The following is a 16,141-nucleotide window of genomic DNA, read 5'->3' on the forward strand; positions in this document are numbered from 1 at the left end:
AGCGCAGCGTGCAGGAAAGATATTTTTTCTCCATCTGACAACTGAGGAACCAGTGGAGGAATGGACACTAAATAACCTCCGTCAACCGGCGAGGACGGCAGTGATTCACTGTCTCTCTAAACCGCGAGACAAAGGGAATGAGTGGAGGTTACAAGAACGTTGAATGTAATGAGCAGAAAGTACTAGATGATGAAACTGATAAACAAACATGTGGTGAGCATATGAATAAATGCAGAAATTAAAAAAGAATAAAAGATAGAGCCAAGCTAACTCGTATAAACTTGTACAGTCAACACAGCTTCCAAATGTCCCCTGAACTATTTATTTAATTACGATATATTTTACAGGGCAAATAAAGTATAACATTATTGCACGGGTATTGAGCAGCGGATGTTTGAGGGGCGAACCTGGGTAAACTAGGAAACTTTTTGCAATTGAGATGACTGGGTGATGTTAGAAACACAACAAGCAATTAAAAATATACAACTTAACACACACACACACACAACAGAGAGAGAGAGAAAAATAATGATCACAATTTATAGTTTAAGTCAGTTTCTATCTATTTAAAACTCCCAAAATGTTGCGTATTTCTTTGAAAGGATATAAAATGAAAAATGAAAAACACATTACAAATATTTTAGCCTTGTACAATTTCCCTCTCACCTTCAGCCAGAGCTTTTCTCTTAACTTTAGACTGATGCTCACGGACAGACCCATGTTGTTGGCATTTTACTAAGTCACTAATTAATAATGTAGCACCCTCTGAAGCCTTCAGCAGATCAGCTCGTGCTGTACTCAGGCTGAATAGGAATCAAATGTTGCTCACCTATTTCTAAAGTTCAAAGACTCCTCTACATTCCAAACCACTCCCAAGTTTCAGGCTATACTTTTCCAACGAAACAAGCTGAAACTCAGAATTGTTTCAACATTCAGAGAAAACAAGAGAGGAGGTGGTGGACCTGAACAATTTGGCAGGTATCCATTTTTTTATTCATTACTGAAACAATCATGCTTTGTAGTCCAGTAGCACTTTCCATTCGCTGCGGGCACCGACAAGTCTGGATCCCCCGCAGCCGCTCAGACAACACTGGCACTTCTGACACAATCCATCTGCTGCTTCCCCCAGACATTCCTTCAACTAAATGTCATGATGCCATAATGATGACTTCAGTTTACGTCGCACGTCATCCAGGCCATAATTAAGAAAGGCTCGACGGTTAAATATAATAATTAGATTAGTTCTGTATAAATAAGACTTACGTATAACTCCAGGAGTTGGACACAGTCCTTATGAAGCAGACGGGCTAAAGCTGCGGCTCTTCCTGCGTGACGACCGTTTGCACTTCTGCCAGCCATTTATACTCAAAAACACCTAACGTTACAATTTGAAAAATAACGTTTGAATCAACAAGAGGAATAAATCAGCACATTCAAGCTTTTATAGCCCCCGCCCCATACTACCGTAGGCTGTGTAGATGTTAAATGGTGATGATCCTCAGTCGCTGTTTCTCAGTAGCGGTAATTTCACTTTCGCCAAAATACCTCTCATACTTCCAAAACGCTGTTCTCCCGTTTTAATGTAGTTCTGAATTGGCCGTGACTCCGCCTCTTTCTGGGAACGTGATGCGTTTGAGGGGCTGGGAAAGTCGAGCCGGGATTTCATTGGCTCAGAGATCACCTCATAGGCCCACCGCTTCATACCAATGCAAACTGGAAAATATAAATAATAAATAAAAAGAAAAAGCACCCAACAGAGCCGTTTGCTTTTAAAGTCTGGGAAGGGAAAGGTGATTTTTTTTCTCGCCTCTGGAATTTCCTATGGGTTTTTAGAATGGCGGTTTTTGGTTTAGGAGTACAATAAGGTGTGTGGTTTTATGAGTTGCATGGAATCATACCTGAAATGTGAATGTTGAGCATCTGCATATCATTATCTTTTGTAAATTACGTCTTCAGTGATAATAGCTCATTTCTGTTCTATATGTTGTTTGGATCAGAAGCAGAGTAGTACAAGTTTGAGATTGAGGCAGATCTTTCCATAAGCAAATATAATATGTGTATAGCCTACATATTACATTTTTAAATATGAAATATATTGTCATATGAAGTAAAAACATAAATAAAACCCATTTCATAGGCTTTTATCTAGCCCAAAAAGGTATGAGTAATATGTGGATATGTACATGTATATCCATCCAAAAATACATGTTATACAAGATAGACATGTATTTAAGAATGTATTACAAAAATACATAAAGCATAAATATTTTTTGTGTATTTGTTTTTTTAATAAAGTTATATATATATGCAAGTTGCTTACATTATTTAATGCATGTCAAGAACGTCCTTAATGACTTTAGAGTTAGAATACAGAAATCTTGCACTCTAATAAGCAGCAGAAAACATGATTAAATTAGCTCAAATTTGTAAATTCAGTTTGTGAATGGCCATTTTAATTCTGCCAAATTCTGTGGCCATGTTACCTAATCACAAAAGGAATTGTTATCTACGTGGAATAACAAGGAAGGGTGGTATAAATGTCTGGTATTAAATTTTTTTTCTCTATTTTTCTAAGCTTATCAGTGCCCACACTTTCCCTTTTAACAATAGGGAGGCGAGAAAATATTTGTAACCTGTTACTCAGACATTTATTCGGGACATTTTTGTGTAGGCCCATATTTGCTTAGGAATGCACAACATTTCTCTAAATTGCATGAAGTGTGAAAAATGATGTTGTTAAAATCTATATTTCACTATACTCACGCTGCCTATTATGTGACATATTTAACTTAAATGTGCCTTCTTATATCAAGTGATGTTAAACATTTCTTTGCATCTTGTGGTTTCACTAGAAGCTGTGGAAAAGTGCTAGGACAGAACATGACTCTGTTTGCAGACAGTGCATTAGAGAAGATATACACATATTCCTTCCGCTATTGATAACAGCTGCTACACTCGTCTTAAACATTAAAAATAAATTCCAGTGCTGAATCGCTATTTATTGTACCACTTGTTAACAAAGTTGTCACATAAGGGTACAAAAAAAGTCATGTCCCTCAATTCCCAGCACCACTGTAAATGCATGTGCATGTGTATTAGACCTGGTTTAAAAGACGTCAGTGTTATTTTAGTATTATTTATATAATATTTATTGTAATGTATATTAATACTACTGAATATTTTATTTTGATATTAATTGTAATTAAAGTTTCATTTACATCTTACTTTATTTTAATTTTAGAATACGTTTTAGTTTTTTGTACTTTTGTCATATATATATATATATATATATATGACAAAAGCACAAACAACTAACATATTCTAAAATTAAAATAAAGTAATATGTAATATGTTTATTTCATTTAGTTGCCAAATTAACATTTCAAATTTTCAGTATTATTTTAGAATTTTATGCTTACTTGTTTGATCTATTATTTCAATGCTATTATTATTATTTTTATTGGTTAAATTTATCTAATTGTCGCATTACCATTCCGCGCCTCGCGGTGGCACATGCATTTACTGTTTATTTCCACGAAAATCTGTTTGGGGACCAAGAAGAAAACCCGACTTCCGGATAAATAAATAATTCAATGACAGTTGAATATCAATATCCAAGTCATACCGATACGTTTTTCAAAGAATTCGGATCACAAATCTCAATAACTTGTATATAATCGAAATGAATTCGCTTGTGGGATACGGGCTTTCATCCGAGTCAGAGGAAGAAGAGAAAGGAAAAGACAAGGCGAATGAGTAAGTAATTCAAAATTAAATAAACAAATAACTTTACATTATTTATAATATCTATCTATCTATCTATCTATCTATCTATCTATCTATCTATCATTTGAACTGAGTAAGAGTGAATAGGGACTGGGGCTGTCAAGCTCCACAAAGGACAAAAAGCACCATAAAAGTAGTCCACACACGACTTGTGGACTTTATTCCAAGTCTTCTGAAGCCAAATGAAAACTTTTTGTAAGGAAATAAGGTCCTGTAATTTAATACTGTCAATTCAACTCTATTTAGAGAGCGATGGTCACCGTTCACTCTGGTTATGTGGTAAAGAACTAATTGTTCTACAGCAACTCATTTTGTGATTTAAAAAGTATATTGTTTACCTTGCATATAATGTAAAAATAATATTAAAAAGCCACTTGGAGTATGCTTTTACGACAGCTTCTTACGTGTAAATAAAAATATATTTAAATACATGACATACAGACTTCAATAGAAATAATTAAAGCATATTTTAGTATATATATATATATATATATATATATGCTTTAATTATTTATTTTAATATATGCTTGTAAGTATATTAAGTATTACACTTTAACTGTATTTCACAGAAGAATAGAATTATGAAATTACATTACAAGGTAGTGCTGTCAAACAATTAATCACAATTAATTGCATCCAAAATAAAAGTTTTTGTTTGCATAATATATGTGTGTTCTGTCTGTGTATATTTATTATGTAAATACATAAACATATATATTTTGAAAAACGTACATGTATATATTCATATAGATAATATTATAAATATTTTTAATCTATAAGCAACATACTGTATTTGTCTGAAATATATACATGCATGCACTCCTAAGTTCAACTAATTTAATATAGATTTAAACTACAACATATTTTTATTTTATTGCAATTAAGTGCTTAAAACATTACATTCAGTTTGCACTTAAGTACATTCTTTTAAAGTGTATTATTTCACTTTAAAAAAGTAAGGTATGAGAAACTGTGCTTCTTTTCACAAGGGGGTGATAAGGGTGCTTTGTGTGTGTGTGTGTGTGTAAACTAAGAAAGAATATAATAAAAGTTAGAAAAAGGCTTGACAGCAGTGATCACCATTAACTTTCATGAATAAACGATTACATGATATGAGCTCAGAATGATCAAGCATCATTTTTTAGATAAACTTTTTTAATTGTTTCTGCTTAGGTCCTTCAAAAAGACAGAATGCACTGTAGAGAAGATGAAAAGCCGTAATTTTCTGTTGGAGTCGGACTCGCCTTCCAGTGAGTCTGAATCTGGTCCAGAGAATGAGGATCAAGAGGAGCCGCCCGCAGCCAATCGCTCCTTTCCCGAGCCGCTCCTCTCCATCCGTCCTCACACTCACAAGCTCCCTCCTCCACCTCTGGGAGGATCCAGCTCGGGTGGAGCGCTTACAGGCAGCAGTGTGTTTGCTAATCCATTCAAAGAGCTGGCAGAGGAGAGACTGAATGTCCTACAGAAACACGTTCCTCTTACTTTACAAGCACGCCCCACCCAGATTGACGGTAAGCGCATTTGTGTGGCCCACAGGAAGGATGGCCGCTGCCGCTTTGGAAGCCGCTGCAAGTTCGCACATGACAGCGATCTGCAGAGTAACCACGTGGTCACCTCCGACAGTGTACCAAAAGACAATGTTACAGTTCCACACAATGATGGTCCACTGGCTTCTCGTGAGGAAGACGCAGAGACAGATGGAGAGAAAGACAATGAACAGCGAAAGAAGAGAAGAGTGGGGGTGAATGATTCTCTCATTCCACCAAAACGTGCGCTCAAGCAGTATGCCAGACTCTCACAACCATAACAATTCAAAACTTTGTCTGTATGACATAATTTGGGTTACAACTTACTTTTATGTGAAAAACATCCAGGGTGATGTGTTATATTTATTGAATTTATATGCTACTGATGAGATTGTGATAGTATGTAAAATGTGTTACAGATTTTCTCCAGAGTATTGTTTTGTAGACAAAGGTGATGTGGTCAGTATTAGCTGAGAGAGACTTGTGAAAATTCTTCTAACAAATATAAGGAATAGATGTCATTATTAAAATGGCATTTATCTGGGTCTTATTCTGCTTCCAAAAGCCCCACGTTTAACATTAATTCTAAGGTTTTGAAACAATAAATGTATGTAATCATATTGTGTATTTGATGACTCTCTATATGTATATGGTCAATGTATTTTCAAATGTAATCGTCCCTTTTTTGCTATTATGTTCAATTTCACCTAGGGTTGCACTATATATTTGTGTTGTTTTGTGTTTCTGGTGATATTAGAGACTTATTTTCATAAAACTGGTAGCTATAAGTTTAAATTTGATATACACAAGTTTAAAAGTTTGCAGGCAGTTAGATTTATTTGAAAGAAAAGTACATTTATTAAGCAAAGATGCATTAAATGCATGCAGTGACAGAAATAGTTTTATAAATAATTTAACAGAAGTATTTTTCAAGTAAATGCTGTTATTTTAAACTTTATATTCAAAGAACCATGAGAAAACATGTATCCTGGTTTACACAGCAAAAGTGTTTTCAACATTTATAACAATAAATGTTTCTTTCAGCACCAAATCAGTATATTAGAATTATTTCTTAAGGATAATGTCACATAGAAGATAAATGGCTGCTGAAAATTCTGCTTGCCATCTTAGAAATGTATTTTAAAATGTATTAAAAATAGCTTTAATTGTACCATTATTTAAGAATATTAACTGCTATTTAGATTTTTTTAAAATACTGTACCAATCTTTTGAACAGTAGTTTTTTTGAACAATTTAAGAAGATATGTAGTAGAAGTGAATAAATTCACTTGAAACATTTAAAACAGCTGATTTGTTTTTAGTGTTTTATTTTAATTTTTTTTTAGACAAAATAGGATGGAATTTTAATATTGACCATAACATGAAAATGACCATCTTATCTGTAATATGGGTGATGCCTAATTCTACAGCACCTATTTAAGCCACATGATGGCACGAGTTTGCTTACACACAATGGCTTTACTCACAGAGTAATGTGAATTAAGATCTGTGGAAGCCTCTACAGCTACAAAATGACACACTCACACACACACACAAAACAGACGTGGTTGTTGGAGGGGACTATAACGGTTTATAAACAAAATGAACAATGATAACTCAAAACCTGGTACAGACATTGCTACAAAGCTACCAAAAGTTAATGCGATTACATACAATCTATTTATTACTCTATATATTTAACTTCAGGGCATTTAGAAGCGCGACAACTAACAGTCATCTCACTATCTTCCATGTTACACCTTCAACATCCTTCCTTCACTACAGCAGAGCACGCTGTATTTGGCTGTCTGAACTGTCCGTCATGTTTGGCTCCTCCCCCTCTCCGCCCACCCCCCAAACCCCACCCCCACTTCCGTTCTCATTAGTCCCGTCTCCCTCCCAGACCACCTGTCTCGTCTCAGAAGGAGTAGTGGAAGACTGGGGAGAAGTAGATGATGAGGAGGCAGGATCGCCCCCGAATCCCAAAACGCTCCGGGATTCAGCAGACCCCTCTGGGTTGAGGCTTGGGGGCCTAGAGAGGGTCTGGTTTGGATGTGGCTGGGTGGTTTGAAGAGGCAGCTGCTGTGCGACAGACACCAGTGGGAGCTGCTGCTGAGGAAGAGCTCTGAAGGCCATGTGGACAATCTGGGATTGAGGGCTGTAGGATTGAACAGGCAGCTGCTGGACCAAAGGAGCCTGCTGGGTGACGCTGGTCATGGAGGGCTGAATGGGTAGCTGCTGGATTTGGTGTTGCTGCGTCGAGACAAACTGTAGTGGCATCTGCAGAGAGTGAGCGGAGGTCTGCTGTGAAGGAGAACTGTTCTCCTCTTCGGTCGAGGACAAGGCCAGGGTCACTGGTACCTGCATTGTGTGTACTGGGTGATCCTGATCCACAACCATCACTGGACCCACCTGACCTGCTGGTATGGCAGAGCTCCCCTGGGCCTCAGGGACCACCTGCTCTGTCTGTATGGAGCCTGTGGAGGTCTCCAGGAGCGAGATGACTCCGGTAGGAGTGGTGATGAGGGCTCCGGGATTGGAGGCCAGGGCCTCGGCAATGAGCACCTCGGGGTGGCTCTTGGCTTTGTGAGCCACCACACTGTCCTTCTTTTCAAACTTCTTACCACAGATGCTGCAGGAGAACTGGTACGTGGCATCTGCATCATGCTTCTTCATGTGCCAGTTAAGAGAGGCCTTCTGACGGCAAGTGAAACCACAGATTTCACACCTACAGAGGAAATGTGATGAGATTTACTGTAATTAATTTTTTTATATATCCGCGAAATGACTACAAGGGGGATCTTGCATTTTATTGGACTACTCTACAATGTCAAATTGGAAGTGTGCCATTTTTTTGTGTGTTTAAAGTATTGAAAATGCAACATAAAACAGCCTCCCTGGTAATGACATTTAAACAAAGCAACCAAAAGTTAAAGCCATTACATACAATATTAATATATTTCACTATAGGGCGTGACAAATAACGGTCATCTTCCATGATTCATGTTTCACCTTCAACATCCTTCATTCTCTACATCAGAATGAGCTGGATTTGGCAGCCTGAGCAGTCTGTTATATTTTGCACCATGTTTGCTCCACATTTTCTTAATTACTTAGTCTTGTATGTAAGCATTTTTAAATTATATATATTTGTTACTGAGGGCTGGAAGTGAAGAACACACAAGATATGTTGTGCATAAAACATAAAAATCAGCTTCTATGTATTTCATGAGACTTCAGCTTATTATTTTTATTAAAGGGTTAGTTCACCTGAGAATGAGAATTCATCCATCTTCTACTCACCGTCGAAGCATCCTAGGTGTATGTGACTTTCTTCTTTCAGAATAATCCAATCAAAGTTATATAAAAAATTGTCCTTGCTCTTCCAAGTCTTTCAATGCAGGTGAACGGCTGTTTGTTGTCAACAGTTTAGAAGACGTGAAATAAAGTGTCTGCATCTGTAATAACACATCCCTCACACGGCTCCGGGGGAGGGGGGGGGGGGGGGGGGGTTGGGGGGGTGCTGAATAAAGACCCCCTGTAGCAAATCTATGCATTTTTGTTAGATACATATCCAGATTTCAAACGTAATACACAGTTTTCTGTGGGATGCAGAAGACGTGCAGGCAGAAGATGGAAGACGCATGAGTCACGCGCACCTCTGGGAAACAAAGTTTCCTTACTTTAGCAAAGGAAAACCAGTCTCCTCTTGGCTTATTTCAAAATCCTCTGAAATTTTTCTTTACAATACTCTCTCCACGTTTGTCACGAACCACGCAGCGCTGACAAACTACAGCATCCACCTGCATGTCTTCCGGTTCCCCACAGTCAGCAGAAGTGAGAAAAATTGTTTGTATTATGTTTGAAATCTGGATATTTATCTTACAAAAATACATAGATTACGTCAGAAGATTCACGTCTTCTGAACGGTTGACAACAAACACCTGCTTACCCCATTGAAAGGCTTGGAAGAGCAAGGACAATATTTAATCTAACTCAAGATTGTATTATTCTGAAAGAAGAAAGTCACATACACATAGGATGCTTCGAGGGCGAGTACAAGATGAACAAATTTTCATTCTCAGGTGAAATTACTCTTTAAGTGGCATTGGGGTTCCTGGTGGTGTAATTCTTGGTTTAACAGCTATTTATATATTACTTTATACAAAATCAATAGTAGTTATTAAGATTTATATTATTTGGAGTTTATAAAATGTACTTGGGAAAAAATATGATCAAAATATCAATTGTTCTAAAAAATTAAGCACGTATTCTAGGGATTCATGATTTAGGGATAAAAGATAACTGGGATTTTAAGAAAAATATATATATATATATTTTGATTGTGTTTAAATGCATTTTTTTATAAAAGGGTTTCAGGTTTGCTTTGCTTTTTTGTAAGGCTGGACAATTTGACCCAAAACACTGTGATTATCTATCAATATACTTGTAAAATAATATTATTAAAAAATATATTAAACATTACCTTAGTAATACTGTTTAGTATTATACTATTTAATAGTAATAGTTTACCGATGTCCTTGCTACATTTCTGGACCTGGGACCATTGCCCCTGCATTGCTGTCTACTGAGGTTCTGAGGGCTCTCAGATTTGATCAAAAATATCTTCATTTGTGTTCTGAAGATGAATGAAAGTCTTACAGGTTTGAAACAATATGAGGGTGAATGAGTAATGACAGAATTTTCATTTTTGGGTGAACTTACCCTTTAATATATATATTTTTATGTCATGTAATAAGCAGGAAAATTAACAGTCAGCTGGTCATTATCACAAAATTAAACCCTTCAGAAGATACAAAACCTGATTTCCAGTCTAGTGTTAAAAAATGCGCCTGTACTTCATCTTCTCAGCTGGAAGTAAATTTTTTTTTTTTTTAATTTGATTTGGACAGTGCATTTTAATGAACATAACATGGAGTACATGCATGTAAAAATGCCGGATTATAACCAAAGGCTAATTTCCATCAGTAGTCCCACGTGCTAGGATCACACAGCTCACAAAAACATTCGTCCTATATACAATATTCAAACAAGACTACATTCAACTTCACAAACACTCATACATATACACATTACAACATAAAACAATTTAAAAGAGAATAAAGCATACAGCTTTGATTTGCCCATAGCCATTTTTTCAGCTGGACTTTAAACGAGCTATACGTAGTACATTCTCTTAGTGTTAGAGGAAGACTATTCCACAGGTTCCCACCCCTGAGAGACAGGACCGTCTGACCGAAGGTGGTACGCCTGTGAGGTATTATCAAGTCTCCTCTAGTAGAGGCTCGTGTGGTCCTCAGAGAATTTTCTTTGGATTTAATAAAGTCCTTCAGTGATGGCGATGGCGGAGCGAGGGAGTGAAGGACCTTATATATCAGACAGGCCATTTTCAAATTAATCATATTTTGAAAATCTAGTAATCTATGTTTCTTTAGCACTTGACAGTGGTGGTGTGATAGCGGTTTTTTATCTAATGTTTTTAATGCCTTTTTATATAGACTTTCTATGGTTTTAAGTGTTGTAGGACAAGCAAGAGACCAGGTAGTCAGACAGTAATCAAAATGAGAAATAATCATCGAATAAAAATATGTTTTAGCAGCACCCATAGTTAAATTATTTCGAATGTGACAAAAATATTGAAGATTAAATTTGACGACCTTTGCTACTTTTTTGTATGCAGTAGTGTGTAACTGTGTAAGCAGCAGAGATTCGACTTACTGCAGTGGTTTCTCTCCGGTGTGTATCATTCGATGCACAGCCAGGTTGTGAGAGCTCTTGAAGGCGCGAGCACAGAACTCACAGATATAGTCTCTCTGATCTGAAACAGACTGTACTTTTAAAAAGCCACCCAACCATAGACACTCCATGATAACTATTTCAAGCTTAACACTGGATGAGTTTATCTTACCGGTGTGGTGCTTGGCATGCCGCAGTAGCTGTTTCTGCAGCCGGAAGAGTCGTCCGCATGAGGGATGAGGGCAGACGTACTTCTTCTTCATCAGGTGTTGGTATTTAATGTGATGCTGCAGGAGAGAAAGACAACAGAAAGGCTTCAGGTCTAAACTGTCAGTCAGTGAAGGGGAATACTAGTTTACATTTGTACCTGTAAGTAACGCGGATGGGCCAGCACTGTACCACATCCTTCCATTTCACAACGCACATACTGTACCGGCGGCTTTTTCCTGAGTGCAAGAACAGATGATCACCATTTAAAATGATAACATTAAAATTATTAAACTTATTACAAAAAAATAATTTCAGCACATCTGTAAAGAGAGCAATATCTTAAAAAAAAAAACCTTTAGAACTAAAAATATTTATAAAAAGTAATACTGACTATAGAAATTTCAATTAATTTTCCATGACCTATTATCAATTTCCCAAGATTTCAGACTTTATTTGCAAAAGTTTTGTAAACACTATCCAGCCAGCAGATACTACTAATATAGTATATATATATTCTAAATAAAAAGGGAGATAGATAGAGTTCTATTTATGTTTTAGGATTGTTTTCAGTGTCCAATGTGAGATGCTCTGTTACCTTCTTTTAGGAAGACGAGGGCTTTTATCATCTTTCCTTCTTCGACCTCTTCTAAGACAAAAAACAAGACAGTCTGATGGTTAATATTTGTTTATCATTCACTAAGTGAGTGTTTAAAGTGAGTGTGTGTGAGAGAGACTGTGAACCTAATGGGTAAGCATTTTGTTGCACGGGTGTCAAGTTGTGTTTCCATCCCAAACATACAAAACAACATCAGTGACTCACTTCCTGGGTGCCTCGGCACCTTCATCAACTTCAGCAGCAGTCTGCACATCTGTGCTCTCCCCTCCCTCAGTTTTAATCTCGGTCTCTTGCATTGAAGCTTTGTCCTTCTCCGTCAGTCTAGTAGGGGGTCTGCGCCTCAACTTAGGAATTTCCCTGCACAGAAATACAACAGAAATATAGAAGGCGTTGGAGACCAAAATTCAGAAGACACACAGAACAACACACTTCTCATACTTAGGATCGTAGCTCTGGTCATCCGTGTCATCTCTAAAAGGGGCATCTTCATCACTGCTGACGGTGTCCTCTTCCTCACTGTTGAGCAAAATACAGCATGTATGTTTAAAAACTCTGCCCAACACCCTCAGTATTTCCATACAATAATTACAGAAATTTTCTTCAAAGCTTAACAAAAGGCATACATAATCAACAAAGAACTGACAGTTTTTTCACAAACAGAAATGTGTTTTCGATGACCATGACGAAAAAAAAAATTGAAATCACAATTGTATAATTCCCTGATGCTGACAGGTTTTTCTGTGATACTCTAAATCCTGATAAGTCCGAATAATTAATAACTTTCATTTTATCATTAACTAATTATTACTTTAATCATGCTATAACACAACATCAGATGCCTGTCATTTATCAAATGAAACAGTAACTGCTTCCGAGAGGTTTTAACAATGCTCAAGCCATATTAATGTCAATTCCAAATGACTGCAATCAGTAGATGTACACAAGGTACAACATTACCTATGAGAATAGGGTAGGTAGTTTTCATCTTTTGGATCATCCACAAATGGACACTCTTCCACTTCTATAACATCTTCATCATCCAAGCTCTCCTCTTCCTTTTTCTCCACACTAAAATACGGCAGTTTACAAACATAGGGCTTGTTAGACCAACTCCAAAACACTAGCAGCCATCATTGTCTTCAAAGACCCCACGAAATGGCTTGACGAACACCGTTTTTGTCCAGTATTGACTCATAAAGTAATGCAAGATAGTCTTGGCCCATTTTCTTTCATGGAACAGAAACGCTATGCATATTCAATGCATATAAAACCACAAAACTCCAACTTTGATTTCATGGGGTCTTTCATGAACAGTGTTCATGTGTTCTCATGAGAAATGTGCAATCACCTTGTTCCTGTCTTTTCGACTGCTTTATTGGCCTCCTCTGCAAGCAAAATGTGCAACCATTATAGTTATTAATATATATATGTTTTGTGGTGTGTATTCGATCAAGCATTAGTAGTGGACCTGTTCAGTCTACTACATTAAAAGCTCAGCAGCGTACCATAGTCAATGTCCATTTCTGGCTCAATTTTAAACACAGTCTTAGGCGAGCCCCGGCAGGAGCGGGCCCCTGAGCGCATCTGCACCCGTCTGCCGTGGGCCGCTGGAAGAGAACACAGTCACATGAAGCAGAATCAGATCACAACCTGAGGCAAACTGCTGTTTTATTCCTTAAAGTACCTAGTATCTCTTTATAGGTTTTTTTTACTTTTAATTACTAGTATGTCAGATACTTGTACTTATTCCAAAGGTGAGTACATCTATTCAGCTTGTCACCAGTATATATATTCATTACTTACTAGTATGCATTTCTTTGCTAATAGTCAATATCCCAACAATAAATAGCTCTTACTGGTTACATATTGAGATTTTTGCCAAAGAATTCTACGGCAATATGTGACTTAAATATTCAATGATACTTTACAATAAGGTTCCTTAACTCATTTACTACTTTGTTAACATTACTCAACAAAAGTACAACTGTTCATTATTCATTCATATTAGCTCAGGCCCATTAAATAATATTAACAGATAAAACCTTTAATTGTAATAATTTACAGTATAAGTAACTATTTCAATTTATTTTAATTGAGACTGATGAATGTTAACTAATGTTAAAGTGAACCTTATTGTATTTACCAGATATTCAGATAACTATGCATCTACCTATTTCACAGTTCTATATACTTTGAATTGTAATGGTTGCTGGTATAGATTCCAGTTTTACAAGTGCTAATTAAATACACACTAGTACCTACTTACTATTATTACTACTTATTACTACTAGTAGATTGAGTCCCAATTATAACTAGTAATAAGATGTATAATTTTAACTATAGAGAAGCTATTCTGGGTACTCATTGTTTATGATTATAAAGGTACTAGTATATCAAATAAATAAACTACCTGTAAAGCTAAAATAGATTGTTACTATTGGGGGAACGTTACTAGTTACAAAGAAATAGACTACTACAACATAATAGTTGCTAGCCAAACTTTAAAACAAAGTAGTCGAAAGTGAATACTTGACATCTATACTATACTTGGTATACTTGAGTCACAAAACTTCACAGAATTGGATGGCAAAAAACGTTCTTTGTTAACAATAACAAATCAGTTTAATAAATGTTATTCATAATTCAAAAGTAAATATTAAAATATGCACTAGTAAGTAATGAATAGTCACTTTTGTAATACTCCGTTTTTTTAATAGAAATCATTTAAAACTAATAAAACTGCTGGCCATGTATAATCTCCTTCAGATAATCATTAACAAAATAAATGCCATTTAAAGTACCTCTATTAACCAGCGCATCCTTGTTTTCTTCAAACCTGTCATAAGACGGAGAAACAGGCTGATTTATTTATCATCTCATCTTTCAAATCATCCTTCCAGTGTCACAGAGTGCGTGATTTATTTTGCCCCACTACCCTCAGAAACACATCAGCTTTACTACAGTAAGTTAAATCTAAACGCTGCAGTCTGTCAGCATCACGTCTAAATGTGTGAAACTAGCACAAAAATGCCATGCCATGTTATTTGGACCTGCACAAGCGAGGCCTTCTTATTGGGCTCTTAAACATGTCATTTTAGAGACTCAAAAGGCGCACGTACTCGTCCGGAAGGTCGCAGTCACCGCTGAACTCTCTGGCCGCATTCGAGGAACCCTGCGCGGCTGCTGCGCTCTTCCTGCGCCGCGGGCATTTCGCTTTCCTTCGGCGATTCGCCACAGCGTCGCGTGTCACTTCACCCCGGCTCTCCCCGATATCGCTCTGCCTCCACACGGGAATCGCTCTCGTTGACCTGTCCCTTAAAACGCGCCCGGACCCCGCCACGCTCGGCGCAGCTCCGTTTGTCTCGGGTGGGCAAGTCCCTTCGGTCTTCAGACACCCGTCGCCCCGTCCTCTGAATGCTCTGCACGGGGTAGATGCGGTACTCTGCCCCGCGGATTTCTCCAGGGCCGCCTCTTTCTCCATCTCCTCTTTGTTGTTTGAGAGCTGCGGCTCCATCACCTCTAAAGTTGTTTTCTCGTACTTCAGGACGCCTCAAAAATGCTCAACAAAATGAAACATAGCTTGCAGAAAACCAGGAGGCATAAAATATGAAAAATGTTGGGTTGCTAACGCCCCTGATCCGATTGTCAAACATATTTCAATGGACGCTCTTGATTTGCAAGATTCAAAAATGAAAGTGGCATAAACAAAAAAACTAAGTCTGTCTCTCTATAATAACTGTGCAAAATTAATTTAAACCACCCAGACCATATTTTAAGTTCTTAAAGCTATAGTAAGCCACGCTGTTAGCAGGGCCCACGGCTGTCGCTCTTTGTTGCGTCTCCTTTAAGTGGAGATGAAGCCGCAGACGAGCTCAGCAGCGACGCACAGCGCTGCGGCTGTATGCGCCTGCTTCCACTGACATACAAAAGTTGCTTTGCGAAACAACTAATAACCAGCGTCGATCCACATGAAAGTGAAATCGAAGAATATGGCTTAGTAGGAGACTCTCACAGTTCATTTGCAAAGAGTATCTTATCGCTGTATCTTACTTTTTAAAAAAAAAAAATATATATATATGATAACTGAATGCTCAAAAAGTGTCAACGTCAATTCTATTTATTAACAGTATTTAGCTTTTTATTACATGATGACAAATCACAATAAAACACGGAAACTATTACCATGCCTTTATTTATTTTTGATCATCATTTATTTTAGATTAATCATTTATTTTTTCCTGCTTTT

General features: G+C 37.1%; 2 protein-coding genes across 8 annotated transcripts; one reads left to right on the forward strand and one right to left on the reverse strand.

Annotated features, from left to right (window-relative positions):
• Positions 1 to 3,549: 3,549 nt before the first annotated feature.
• On the forward strand, positions 3,550 to 5,918 carry LOC132143118 (uncharacterized). Its single transcript, XM_059553263.1, has 2 exons — positions 3,550 to 3,756; positions 4,960 to 5,918. Exons 1-2 carry the CDS (start codon positions 3,683 to 3,685, stop codon positions 5,591 to 5,593), a joined length of 708 nt encoding a protein of 235 aa, XP_059409246.1. The 5' UTR covers positions 3,550 to 3,682; the 3' UTR covers positions 5,594 to 5,918.
• Positions 5,919 to 6,880: 962 nt separating this feature from the next.
• LOC132143805 (E3 ubiquitin-protein ligase ZFP91-like) lies at positions 6,881 to 15,773 on the reverse strand. Of its 7 annotated transcripts, none has more exons than XM_059554350.1 (13): positions 15,015 to 15,773; positions 14,697 to 14,731; positions 13,401 to 13,502; positions 13,244 to 13,280; positions 12,853 to 12,963; positions 12,334 to 12,411; positions 12,100 to 12,252; positions 11,875 to 11,925; positions 11,437 to 11,515; positions 11,242 to 11,356; positions 11,052 to 11,151; positions 7,725 to 8,040; positions 6,881 to 7,592 (listed from the first exon to the last, which is right to left on the reverse strand). In XM_059554350.1, the coding sequence occupies exons 1-13, from the start codon at positions 15,407 to 15,409 to the stop codon at positions 7,092 to 7,094; spliced, it is 2,073 nt and encodes a 690-aa protein (XP_059410333.1). In that variant the 5' UTR covers positions 15,410 to 15,773; the 3' UTR covers positions 6,881 to 7,091. The 7 variants fall into 7 exon arrangements, with proteins under 7 accessions (XP_059410333.1, XP_059410332.1, XP_059410331.1 ...); XM_059554349.1 differs by having other exon boundaries at positions 7,674 to 8,040; XM_059554348.1 differs by having other exon boundaries at positions 6,881 to 8,040; positions 11,875 to 11,922; positions 15,015 to 15,771.
• Positions 15,774 to 16,141: the final 368 nt, after the last annotated feature.

Source organism: Carassius carassius, chromosome 7 (genome assembly GCF_963082965.1).
Source record: "Carassius carassius chromosome 7, fCarCar2.1, whole genome shotgun sequence".
NCBI classification, from domain to species: Eukaryota; Metazoa; Chordata; class Actinopteri; order Cypriniformes; family Cyprinidae; genus Carassius; species Carassius carassius.